This window comes from Hippopotamus amphibius, chromosome 9, assembly GCF_030028045.1.
Source record: "Hippopotamus amphibius kiboko isolate mHipAmp2 chromosome 9, mHipAmp2.hap2, whole genome shotgun sequence".
Taxonomy (NCBI): Eukaryota; Metazoa; Chordata; class Mammalia; order Artiodactyla; family Hippopotamidae; genus Hippopotamus; species Hippopotamus amphibius.
In genome coordinates, this window is record NC_080194.1 from 143173603 (window position 1) to 143186530 (window position 12928).

The window sequence follows — 12928 nt, forward strand, 5'->3', positions numbered from 1 at the left end:
ACCAGGGAGACAGGCCGAGGCACGGAGGGTCTCCGAGACTCAGCAGGGCAGGGGCCGGCCTAGGTGTCCAGCCAGAGCGGGGTCACGCCTGTCGCTCTGCGCCCTGGGCCGGGGGACACGGGACCCAAGGCCCGCCGCCTCTGCCGGGCCCCAGCCCAGCTGCCCGATGAGCTCGGCCGGCCCCTCCCTGCCGCCCGCCGGGAAGTCCCCCGCCTGCACGTTCCACGCGGCCGAGCTCAGGCCCCCACATCTGGCAGCTGGTTTGGGAGGGAGGTTTGCTGGAGGCTGCAGGGCAGAGGCCAGGGGTAGCGGGGCGGCCCCCAAGGCCCTGGTCTGGAGGGGCCCCCGTTTGGGACCCGAGTCGCCCAAAGCCGTGGGCTCAGAGGGGACGTGGGCCGGGGCCGCCTTCTGGAGACCCTGACGTGGTGTGGGGCCCCGGGGTGCTCGCGGGCGGGCCTGGCGCCCCGGGAGCCCCCGCCGTGGGCCGGCAACGTCACACACACGCACGCGATCCCACGATGGCCCGGGGTAGGTGGCTGAGGCCCAGGGAGGCAGAGCCACCGGCCTGAGGACACAGAGCCGGCGAGAGGGGGCTGCTCGCCCACAGTCCCGGCCCCACAGGCCCCGCTGCCCGTGGCCAGGCCCTCCGGATGCAACAGCGTCAAGGGTGGTCGAGGGTGAGGACGACACCCCTGCAGGCGGGACGGAGCCGCAGAGCAGGCCCGAGGGGCTGCCGGCCCCGGGGGCCTCGCCCTGCCAAGGGGAGCGCGGCGCTCTGAGGAGGGGGCACGGGGCCGGCTCGCCTCCTCTGAGGGAACTCAGGCTCCCCAGCCCCAGCGGCGCCGCGTGGGGCCAGGCGTGCTCCGGCCAGGTGAGCCGAGTTGTCCGGCCTCGGGGTTCTCACCTGGGAGATGGCCGCAGCCGTCCGCACCGCGGGGAGCCTGGGGGCAGGGGTCCTTTCCCGACCACCCCAGGCCTGAGCCCCGCCAGCCCACCCCCGCAGGCCGTGGCCAGCTCTGGTCTCGGGGTCGCGCCCTGGGGGCTCCGGAGGAGCAGCAGGCGGGGTGGGGGCGGTGCAGTCTCCCAGGGCCACCGCGGGGGTCTGGCTTAGCGGCGGAGAGACAGCAAGAAGCTCCAGGGGACAGCGACACCACAGACGCCGCCCCGGGCAGCCCAGGCAGAGGTGGGGCGGGAAGGGTGCCAGTGGCCAGAAACCCCAACGAGCAGACCTCCCTGCGAGCGTGCCCCTCCTCCGGGGGCCGAGGCCCAGGGCGGAGCTGCCTGCCCCTCCGACCCGAGGGCGGGGCCCCTCACCCGGCAGCCCCTCGCTGGCCGGGCCCCGGCTTCCCGGGGAGTCTGCCTCCTGGCTGTGCTCCCACCCCCGCCGCAGGCAGACCCGTCTCTCCGCCCCCCGCGCGCTCAGCCCAGAGCCCCCGCCGAGAAAGCCTCCCCGGGGAAGGGGGCCGTGTCCCCTGAGGGGGGCTCCTTCCTCATCAGGGCAGGGGGTCCTGGGGGCCTCCACCCACCACCCAGAAAGGGAACCTGCCGGACCCCTCGCCACGCAGCCCCGGCGACCCACACACACGCAGCGCCCGACGCAATCCCCCGCCCCCGGGGGGCCACAGGGATGGGGGGTCACGGGCAGCGGCCAACAGCCCCCGGCGGACGGAGGGAGGGTGGGCCCAAGGCGGCAGCCGTGCAGCAAGACGACGTGAAACCAGAAAACTCTTTATTGAAAGGTACAAAAGCGTCACAGCAGAGATGTACAGCAATAAATTAGGTGTGGCCAGGAGGGGGCGGGCGGGCACGGGCCGCGCGTCGCACCACAGGGGCCACGACATAGGGTCTCTTCTCAATAATTTATATCATGATAAAAGCAGCACAAAAATAAATATTGAAATGAAACTGCTGAGTGGCCAGAGGTGTGGGAAACCGGTGCGGAGCTTACGCGTGGGGCCCCGTCGCCTGGGAGGGCGCGTGAGCCGGAAGCACAGGGGACGGGAGACCAGCCCCCACGACCAGGGGGCTGTGCCTGTTTCCTTAAATTAAAAGATCCATATATTAAAACTGTGACAACGGATTTCACTGCTCTGAAAGGAGGAGGACGGATCACATGGTCCCCCGGCTGGTCCCGGGGAGCGGGGGCCACGAGACCGGGCGCTTGGAGAGCCTGGAGGCCGCCCCAGGGGACCCTCGGCGGGGGCACGGCCCGAGGGCAGCGGTGGGCGGCGAGCGGCCAACTTGAGAAGCCAGGCAGGCGGTGGTCCCACGCCCACCGGCGCTCCCAGGCAGCTCTGCTCTACAGAGATGTACAGTATCAAACAGGAAGAAAAGGTACGAAAATCTGTATGATAAAACGTGTATATAATTTTATATATATATACTTTTCTCTCTTTTAAATATCCCCATGGTCCTTATTGACATCCAATGTGGATTACCTACCACGGCTATGGTATCGACAGCTTCTTTACACACCGGCTGTGGCTCTGAAAGGGCCCAGACGCCTCAGACCGTGCACCTTCCCCCAGGACGGGGGGACACTGTGTGTTGGCAGCCTTTGGGGTCCTCTGCCCTCCCCCCACTCCTCCTCCTCCTCCCAGGTCGGCTGGCACCCTGAGCGGGGGCTTTGCAGCTCACTGGGGGACTTGCCACGTGGTGGGAGGCGAGCCAAGAGGAAGCCGGGAGCTGGAGCCCAGGGCTCCCGGCCCGGAGTGGGCTCGGGGACCACCGCCCGCCGCGCGGCCCCGGCATCCTCCCGGGAGAGGCAGGAAGGGGCGGCCCGTGCCTGCTCACACAGGAAGCCCCGCAGCGGCTCTCGGGGAAGGGACACCCCAGCAAAGGCCACCCGGTCATCGGTGGCTGCGGGTGCCAGGAAGGAAGAGCGGGCGAAGTTCCAGGCAATGATTAAGCACCAAAGTTGCAGAGTCCCACGTCCTCTGCCGACAGACAGACCGTCGGGGCACGCGCGGAACGCGGGTCCTTGCCGCCTTCCCGGCCCAGGGCCGCCCCCGCCCCCGCCCCCGTCCTCACTCCCCCACCATCAGCACTCCTCGGCCTCCTCCAGCAGCAGGACCTCCCGGCAGGACCATGCGCATCACTGCCCAGCTCCACGGCCTGCACCTGAGGTGGCCACTGACCGCGCCCCTGTTCCACGCAGAAAGTGCTGCCCTGCCTGCCCACCCCGCGGGCCCCCCTGCCAGCCAGGCGGCCGCTGCTCCTTGCCGGGCACCTCTCCTGGGTCACCCGACACAGAGGGAACACCCAAGGCTCACACGGGCCCGGCAACAAGCGGCTCCCCAAGGCCCCCGCAGCTGCGGGCGCCCTGGCAGGTACCCTGCACACGTGCTCGCACACATACATGTGTGCAGGCTTGCACACGTTCCCATGCGCACACAGCCCTTCCTCCGCCTGCTCACAGGGCGCGGGCCTCCGGCTGAGGCCGAAGCAGGATGCCGGTGCGTTGGGACCCCACGGTGCACGGTTCCTCCTGGGGCGCCCAGGCGCAGACGGGGCAGGGAAGGGGTCCAGTCCTGGCTGGGCGGCCGGATGTGCTGACGTGTGCTGACAGGCCACTCGCGGGAGAGGTGGGAGACGTGGGGGCCGGGAACCTCGCGAGGCTCCCGCAGCCCAGGATGCGGAGCCCGGACACACCGCATGCGCGCGTGCGTGTGCAGAGCGGGTGGTGCGCAGGCCCTCGGCAGCCTGCGCGCTTCCACCACGGCCCGAGCCCCGCGGGAGTCTGCGGTTTGCCTCGGGTGTGCGGGGCTCTGCCGCCCGGGGGCCCGTGCCCCGCCCCCTGTGCCCCCCGCCCCCGGCCCGGGCACTAGGAGGCGGCCGAGAAGGGCACGGAGGCGGAGGAGATCTCGGCAGACTTGACGATGGTGATGACGCTGGTGGTGGCCACCTTGGTGGGCGCGACGGGGCCGCGGGCCACGGTGCGGGCGAAGGTCTGCAGGGCCTCGTACTTGGAGCGCAGGGCGTCCAGCTCGAGCTTCATGCTGCTGTTCTCGCGGGCCAGCTTCTCCACCTCCTGCTGCAGCTCCACGCGCTGCCGCTCCAGCTCCTCCTTCTGGGTCACGCGCTTGATGCGGCAGCTGGCCGCGTAGCCACGGTTCTTGAGCGTGCGGCGCCGCTGCTTCAGGCGCACCACCTCCTCCTTGGTGAGGCCGCGCAGGTGCTGGTTCAGCTCCCGCACCGACATGGACACCAGCTCATCGTCGCTCAGCGCCGGGGCGTTCTCGCCCGCCTCCTTCTTGACCTGCGGGGCCGCAGCGCGGTCGGCGCGGGGACTGCAGCGCCCCCGGGCCCAGGGACAGACCGCACGGGGCCACCCGGCGCGGTGCGCGGCAGGCCGTCACCGTCGGCTGCCCAAACCCTGCGAGGCCGCGGCCCGGCTGGGCTGCCCCCGGGACCCTGCAGCGGCCGCCCCTCCTTCCGCACCCCTGGGGCCCGTCGGGGCCCCGCCAAGGCCGGGGAAGAAAGCTCCGTCAGCCCAGCGGCACCACAGGAGGGGCCTGGAGCTGCCCGGCCCACAGGCGCGCAGAGAGCCCACTGCGGCCAGCCCCGGCTCTGCCCCCAGGAGGCAGGCGGCCAGCCCCCGGAAGGCAGCCCCTGGCGCGGAAGGGACGGCGCCAGGCCCGGGGAGCGGTGGCACCCCCTCACGGGCACCCAGCGGGGGCTCTGTGGACCGGAGGCCACACTGCCCACGTCTGCGGCCGGGCCGACCAGCACGTCCTTGCCGGCAGACGCCCACCCCCCCACCCCCGAGGTCACAGCCCCCCACTCTGTCATCACTCCTCCCAAAGGTACTTCCTGCAGCCCACGGCCCCCCAGGCCTGGTGACAGGCTCCCCCCCTCACACCGCGGGCAGTCCGGGGACGGGGCTCCAGGGCCGGCAGGGCCTCTCCCAGGCTTGCGCCCCCCTTACCTTCAACGCCTTGTTCGCTTTGGGATTAGTCGTCATAACCTGGGCACGGTCACCCGGACAGGACCGCTGGGAAACGGTAACTGAAAATCACAGAGCACAGAAGCGAGTGTGGTCAGTTCCTGGCCAGGCGCAGGGCAAGCTGCCATCACAAGCGACCCAAAGCCGGGACGGCCCCTGCAGGGCTGCTCCGAGGCGGCTCAGCGGCCCACTCTGCCCTGTCCGGTCGCAGCACCCCGGAAGCACGCGCATCCTGGCTGCACCTCAGCCTCTGCCAAGGAGGCCCGGGAGGACGCCTGGCCACACCCCCGGCTCCAGCACTGGCCCGCGGAGCGGCCTGGACGCACCTGGTCTGGTACCCCGCGGCCGCACGGCTGTCCCGCGCTGCCCCCACCCGCTGGGCCCGGGCCGCGAGCACCCGTGCCGTGGGCTGGCACTGGGCGGCAGCGGCGGCTGCTTCCTGTCCTGACCCTCGCCCTGAGCTAGACGTCGGCACCTGTGGCAGGACGCCACGTTCCGGTCAGCGGCGCAGCAGCGAAGCCCCCTCCCTAAAGGCCACACCCAGCCCCTGAGAGTCGCTGCCGGCCCCAGGGACAGCACCTGCCCTGGCAAGACCCCATCGCTCTGGGCCCCCCTGGCCCCCCGAGAGGAAGGCCCCTTTTGGGGGGCCCCTGCATGGCTGAGCTCACTCCAGTGACAGGCGGGGGGAGCCCCACGCCCGCCCTGGCCAGGCCCCACCCTCCCGGCAGACCTACCTCGGCCGAGGGCACTGCAGCTGTGACATCACCACCTCCACCCAGGCGGCCCCAGAGCCATGACCTGAGGCCCAGAGGGTGGGAGGGGGCTCCCTAGGCCGGCCAGCCGGGACCAGGGGAGGCGGGAGCCGCCACCTCCAGAGCTCACCGACCGTCTGGCGGGAGTCGTCCCGACGCCCGCCACCCCCGCCCTTCTCGTTTTCGCGTCTGCATTGTGTCACACATTCTAATCATTCATGAAAAAGCCAGCCAAAGCATCCCAAGCATGATTCCCCTCTGATAGTTGCCATGGCGACCTTGGGACGTAGCCAACCCCCGATGGTCGTCATGGAAACAGAGAAGCCCACAGCAACAATGGCTTCGGGCAGGCGGGGCGGCCAGCACAAGTTGTGGGGCGGCCAGCAGGCCCCTCGCGCCCACCGCTGGGGAAGGGATGGGGAAGACCCGGCCTCAGGCTCGCTGGGGCACCGTGTCGCCGCCTCACAGGACGGGGGCCCGCCCCCGAGTTCCAAGGGCCAGACGAGGTGAACGGAGCAGAGAGAACGTCCGCAAAACACCCGAGGAGGGTCGCGGGGCCGGGGACGCAGCCGCAGCAAAGCCTCTCAGGGTGCGGGAGACTTGGGGGGACAGTCTTCCCGCGCAGCCCTGCCTCCGACAGCCCGCCCACCCTCACCACCAGAGGGCCTCAGCACCCGGGCCCGTGCACCCCCGGTTGCCCCCAGCAAAACGACCGCTCTGCCGGGTGCTGGTGAGGGGGAGCAGGACGGCAGCGGGGCCGACGTGGCCTCCGGGGGACGCCGGGTCCCTCTGCGCATCTCAACGCTACACGTGTGCCTGAGATGGACACACAGCCACTCGGGGAGATCCTAGTAGGGAAGCAGGAGCTGCTTCCTGACTGTGGTTCGACCCCTGGCATCTGGGGGGACCCAAGAGTGCCGCACGGGCCACCCCTCCCTCCGGCACGGGGTCACCGCTGGGCTGAGAAGCCGCCGGGAGGGCCGGGGGGTCCAGGCAGCTGGGAGGCCATGAGAAACTCCACCTCGCGCGAGGAGGGGCTGCTATCATTCCAGCTCGCTCCCAGCACGCCAGGGCATAGCTGGGCGGTGAGTCACCAGCTGTTTACAGAGCCGGGCTCACATTCCCACAGACCGAGGCCCCGCCCACCCACCCGGACCAGCCCCCACCCGGTGGGAAAAGGAAGGGCAAGGGGGGGCCTCCGCTCGGACGCCGAGCAGACCCTCAGCGACGTGCCGGCCCGCCGGGACCCGGGCACCTTCAGGGCAGGGACACCTCCCCTGGGGACCTGCCACCATGACATCGCCGGGTGGGTCGCCCAGGCCCCAGGAGGCACACAGGACGGGGCCTCAGCAGCCGGGGGGCTCCGTCCCCTGCCCTCAGAGCAGGGCCCAGGCAGCCTCATCTACCCTCAGGCCACGTCCACCGGCTCTGAGCCCACCTTGTCCACCCTCTGAGCTTCTGGGGCCCAGGACCGCAGGCGAGGAGCCTCGGCAGAGACAGGAGAGCGCGGCCGGGCTGGGGCCCCACCCAGGGTCAGACCTCAGGGAGCTTTCCCCAGTTCTCAGGCCTCCCGTCCAAGCAGACCGTGCAAACGCATGTGAACGTGGAGCCGAAGGGCTGGGTACCAGCATCCGGGACAGAGACGGGGGTGACACAGCAGACCCCCTCCTGTTCGAGAAGGTGAGGGCACCATAACCGAGGGCCCTGGTGCCAGTGTCCCCGGCTGGGCCACGTGGGTGACGCCAGGAGAGACACTCTGGCCGGGGGCCGCACTCTTAACCCCAGGGCTGCAGGGCCTGTACCAGGAGCCCCGCCCCGACTCCCGGCCACAGGGAAGGCTGGCAAGTCCTGGGCGGGCGCAGACCCGGCGGCCCTGCTCAGCTTCACGACCCCCACGGCCCCGGGCGCGGCTCTCAGTTTCTGCCCCCTGTTCAGGGACCCTGCAAGGGGGTCATGCGGAAGTCAGAGCTGCCGGTCCAGGGACAGAGAGCCCTTCTGTGGATGCGGTCCAGGGATGGGGCGGCACAGCTACGTACCTCTCCCCAAACCCCCAAAACACACGCAGAATGGACCTCGTGTCACTTCAAACTTCCAAAACACAACAGCTTGCTTTTGGAAGGAGGTTGGGAGAAGAGTTTTGTAGGTGTGAAGAAGGGTTGGTAAGACGACTGATTTGGAGACAACTGCCCTCAAAGGATATTTGTAAACCGCAGAACGTCAGGCAACCTCAGGGGCTGGCAGGGCTCACGCAGGACAAACCGCTCTCTGGGACTGGGCCTGAACGCGGCTGGGCGGGCGACCCAGCGCCAGCACCGCCCCACGCGCCCTTCCACGGCCCCGCGTGAGGGCGCCCGGCCGTCGACGGGCGGGACCCGGGGACGCCACGTGCAGGGAGCCCCCGGGCTCGTCCCGGTGGGGGGACCCGCGCAGCTCAGCGGCCGGCGCGCGCCAGGCCGGGAGCCCGGACGGCGGGGCTGCCCTCCGCTCGCCCCGAAGGAGCTGCCGGTGCGGAGAGCGGGCAGCCAGCACGTCCACCCTGGAGCACCTGCCAGCGACGGGCAGCCCAGCAGGCTGCTTGCCCACCCGACGCCAGGAGCCCCACTCTGACGCACAGCTGGGCCCAGAGCAGGGCTTCCGCTCTGGGAACGGGGGGCCCGGCAGCCTCGCGGGAGGCGGCTCCGGCCACGGCGCAGTGCGGGGTACGTTCGGGAGCTGAGCCCCCCGCCCCGCTTCTGGGCCGGGAGGGAACAGGGCAGGTGGCCCGGGGCCGAGGGCGCAGGACTGCCCTTCCAGAAGGCAGGTGAGCCGGGGCCGGAGCTGCTTCTTACCTTCCCTCTCACAGACCCCTGTTGCGGCTGTGACCGAGCTCCTGGGGTGACTCACGGCCCGGCCACCCCCCGTGCGGTCTGGCCCTCACGGGGCTGGGCTGGGGGCCGGGGCCCGGGGGACGTTTTCTCCATCAGGGAAGCCAGTGGCTGACGGGAGCACGGACCTGCCTGAACAGCCCTGGGTTTAGATCACCTAGGAGCAAAGGCGGCTTTAGAGGTTCTGATTCTCGCCTAGGCTGCACAACGGGCCCGCTCACCCGGATCGTGAGCTTGATGGGGAGAAGCCATGTCTCTGACACCGAGCAGGGCGGGCTCTCGAAACACTGCTCCTGTCCGGCCTGTGCCTGCACCACTCAGCCAAAGAGAGGTGGACCGAGCGGCCCTTCCATTCCCGGGCCTTGAGGGTGTCAGATCTGGGGAAGGGGGGGAGGAGGGAGAGGGAGAGCAGGTTCCCACTCCCGCAGCCGAGGGCAAACCCCAAAGCCAGGAGCCGCCGTGACGCGGCTGCGTCTGCTCTGGGGGCTGGGGCCTTCTCACGAGAGACCCAAGGCCCGGTGCCCCTCTGGCTGGCTGCAGCCTGCCACACAAGCACCCGTCGACTCATGCCACGAACGAATGAGCTAAAGACAGGTCCCAGAACCAGGAGGGCTCCCACCGCCCCCAACCGAGCTCCCCGAGATGGGGTGGGGGTGTCCCACCGCGCCTCGCTGGGCAGCCCACCAGCCCGGCCCGCACCCGGCCCGCAGCCTGCCCCTGGCTGGCCGCCCTCCGGCAAGACGTGACTGTCTGCCCGGCTTGGAGGACGTCTGGTCACCTTGCCTTTGCAGCCCGAGGAAGCTGTGTCATCCTGGCTACGTCCAGAGGTGACTCAGGCAGCTGCCCGGCTGACAGCAGGCTGACCGCCACCCCACCCCACCCCTGCCACGCCCCAGGCCCCTCACTCCCACCACCCAGCTTCAGGCCGGGCCCCTGCTCCCCTCATGCCCCGCGGGGGGTCCCGATCAGGGCTCTGTTCTCCCCCAGCCGCCCGGCTGTGCCACCCAGGGCTCCAACCAGCCCAACCTCCACTCCAGCCAGGGATGCCCCTGGAGAAGCCACAGTCTGCACAGGCTCCGGAGACACACCCTCTCTCTACACCTGCCTTCCTCCTGTGTCTCCAGCGCAGGTGACGGCCCCTCAGGCCTCCCCTCTCCTTCCACACCCACCTGCTAGGCTTGGCCTGCATCACCCTGCAGATGCTGCAGCCCCACAGCACCGCGCGGGCTCAGGCGCCCTGCGTCTTGTCTGGGCTCCTGTCTCAGTCCCTCAAGGGCAGTCCCCCCGCACCCACAGGCAGAGGGAGCCCCCCTGCTCAGAGTCCCTCCTGACACCTGCTGCCATCCCAGGCCCCCCCCCCAGCTTCCTGAAGCCCCCCCACCCCGACCCCAACCTGTGCTGGGTGCCCTCCCAGTTCTGAGCCCCCTTCCCTCCCCTCCCCAACCCTGGCTTCGCCAGAAAGACCCCCTGCCCTCCCTGTGGTAGGCGGGTGCCCCCTTCCGAGCACACATCGAGGGTAGCACCCAAGACCTGGTTCTGGTCTTTCTGTTCAAGCCCTGCCTCCCTTGCTGGATGGGGAGCAGGGGACCCTCTTACCTACCCGCGACTCCCAATGCCTGGCAGGTGAAAGGTCTGCTGCATAAGCAGGTGTGTTAGCACTGCACTGAAGGGAGGGGGCCTGGGGCGGCTTCCAGCCCAGGGCACCCAGACGGGCAGCACAGGAAGGCAGGCAGGGCGCCGCACAGACCCTGGACGTGGGACCCTCCCCCACAGGCAGGCGAGGAGGCTGGGGGCTCCTCCGTTCCCTCACATAAAATGCAGTGTGTGTCTGTGCGCGTGTGTGTGTGTGTAGACTGAGGCCATGCAGGTTCATTTCTACCTGCTCTAAAATCCCATGATTTTAGGATGACACTTTCAATTTCCTGAAATTGTAAGAAAGAGGAAACATGACGAGTCTGTGACTTATAAAAAGCAAAAGTAAATACCGGAGCAATGCGTCTTCCATTAGCAGAGAGCAGGGAGGCGGGGAGCAGAGGGGAGGGTGAGTCACTGTTTACTGCTCTGAGGAGCAGCTCCACAGAGGACGCTCCCCGCTGGCCGGGGCTCCATTTCCCGTGCGGACTGGACCCGACATCCAGAAGTCCATCCAGAAACCTTTAGACTTGGGAACAGCCAGGACACGGGCAGGAATTCTGGGCTGCCCGAGACTGTAAACAAACTCTGCAGCTACGGCAGAGCCGAGAGTGAAAGCACACACCGCGGTGGACAAAGAATGGTCCGGAAAAGGACCTCGCTCGGCGGCAGCCTGGAACGCAGAAAGCCCTGGGGCCGACTTCCCCAGTAGCCTCGATTCAACTCCCATTTTTAGCAACCACCTTGAAAGTGAGCGATGCTGAACTTGGAAGCCGGCCCTTAAAGGCCAGCTATGCTCAAGCTCAAGAGACAAACGTGCTCTGGGAGAAGCCTCGGTTGTGGTTCTGAGTTAATAAATGTCTTATCTTGGAATAATGAGAGATCTAGTTTTAAGTTATAAAAGCAGACACCCTCTACTGAGCTCAGACTTGAACTTTCCTACTAGACTCAGGAAGGGAAGTTCTCCAAAAGGAGTCGACCACCCAGGATTCAACAAGTTGCAGGTGTGGCCCCCCCCCCCCCCCCGCACAGCCCACCTTCAGCTTCCCAGGCCCTCCCACCCGCTTAGACGAGTGCTTTTTAAAAAAGCGCCATGCCCCTGAAGACAGCAGGCTTGCAGGCAGGGCTCCAGAGGCGGCACACAGGGCACACCTGGGCAGCACCCGCTGTGCCGGCAAATCCTCGTCAGTGCCAACAGAGGGGCCAGGCGAGGGCAGTGGGGCCGCCAAGGCACACTGTGGGGGAGCCACTGACCTACCACCGTGGGCTGGATGTGGGCACACAGTCCCGGGGGGCTGAGTGCTGGTCAACTCTGAGTGAACTGTCAGGGGAAGATCTCACTTCTGCCTGGGCTGCGAGGGCCGTGTGGAAGGTAAACTAGAGCGTAATCATTAACACAAGACAGCGAGCACAGGCTGCTCCGGCAAAGTGGGAAGAATCTGGGTAAGCGCCGCTTGGGTGAAGCCTCCACGACACGTGGCGGGTGAGGATACTACTACGCGAGACGGAGGGCAAAGCAGACCCAGGGCCAGAGCCAAACACTCCCCTCCCTCCCGGGTTCCGGAGAGGGCGTGTGGACGCAGCAGACTGACACATCATCCGTGTCCCGAACTCGGCAGCGGCACCGAAGCACCCGCATTTCCAGCTGGAGGCGATGGAGACCCGCGTTCGCAGAAAAGAAACACGAGACGCGGTCCACGGGGTCCGGGAAGGGGCGCGCTCGCCGTCCCCCTCGCCACCGCAAGCTCCCACAGCGAGGCCTCCCCCCGTGAACCCCGGCAGGTCGGCTGCTCGGACCGTCACCTGGTCGGCGAGGCCCCTTCTCCTCGCGGGGAGCGCAGGCCGGGCCCGAGCGCCGCCGGGGCGGGACCGCGCGGCCGAGCCGGGCAGCGCCCAGGTGCGCGAGGCCCCAGCGGTCCCGGCCGCCACGCGCTCCCCAGCACGTGGCCCCCGCTGCGCCCCCGCTTCCCCCGGGGCGCATCTCCGGGGCCCGAGGGCGGACGGGCGGGGCGGGCCGGGGCGCCGGGACGCCGCGCTCCCCACGCGGCCCTCGCCCGGCCCGCCCGGCGCCCCCGCACACGGGGTGGGGGGCGCGCTCCCCCGCCGCCGGAGGCAGGCCCCGGCCGGCGCGGCGCGCTCGGGGCGGGACACCTGACGGCAGGTGCGCCCGCCGGGTCCGGGCCCCAGGGTCCGGCCCAGCCTGGTCACGGGTCCGAGACGGCCGTGCCTGCGCCGCGGCCGCCCCCCGGCCCGCCCCCCGGGCCGCTCCTCACCTGGCGTCGCGCGGGGGGCGCGGGCGCGCGGCGGCTCCTCGCGGGCACGCGCTCTCCTCGCGCTCGCGCTCGCTCTCGCGCTCCCCGTCGGCCGCCGCCTCCGCCGCGCGCTCCGGCTCCGACTTCGCGAAGAACAACAAGTCCCCCCCGCCGCCGCCGCCGCCGCCGCCGCCGCCAGCCCGCCCGGCTCCCCAGCATCTGACACCGCTTCCGGGATCGACGTCGGCGCGCGTCACGCCGCCCCGCCCACCGCGCGCCCCGCCCCGCCCCCGCGGGCCCGCCCCCCGCCGTGCCCGCGCCCCGCCCCCCCGAGGCCCCGCCCCCCGAGGCCCCGCCCAGGCCGCGCCCCGCAGGCCCCGCCCCCGCGCCCACCTGCGCGGGCCGGCTGGCTGCGCCTGTACCCGCAGGTGCTGTGCGCTGGCCCCGCACGTGGCGGCAGCGGTCCGCGTGCGCCGAGCCGCG

General features: G+C 69.8%; 1 protein-coding gene across 6 annotated transcripts; it reads right to left on the minus strand.

Moving 5' to 3' along the window:
- Nucleotides 1-1722: 1722 nt before the first annotated feature.
- Nucleotides 1723-12657, minus strand: MAFK (MAF bZIP transcription factor K). Of its 6 annotated transcripts, XM_057747667.1 has the most exons (4): nt 5680-9913; nt 5272-5420; nt 4928-5007; nt 1723-4258 (listed from the first exon to the last, which is right to left on the minus strand). In XM_057747667.1, the coding sequence occupies exons 1-4, from the start codon at nt 5706-5708 to the stop codon at nt 3824-3826; spliced, it is 693 nt and encodes a 230-aa protein (XP_057603650.1). In that variant the 5' UTR covers nt 5709-9913; the 3' UTR covers nt 1723-3823. The 6 variants fall into 6 exon arrangements, with proteins under 6 accessions (XP_057603650.1, XP_057603655.1, XP_057603654.1 ...); XM_057747672.1 differs by lacking the exons at nt 5272-5420; nt 5680-9913 and adding an exon at nt 10547-11206; XM_057747671.1 differs by lacking the exon at nt 5272-5420.
- Between the last annotated feature and the right edge of the window lie 271 nt (nt 12658-12928).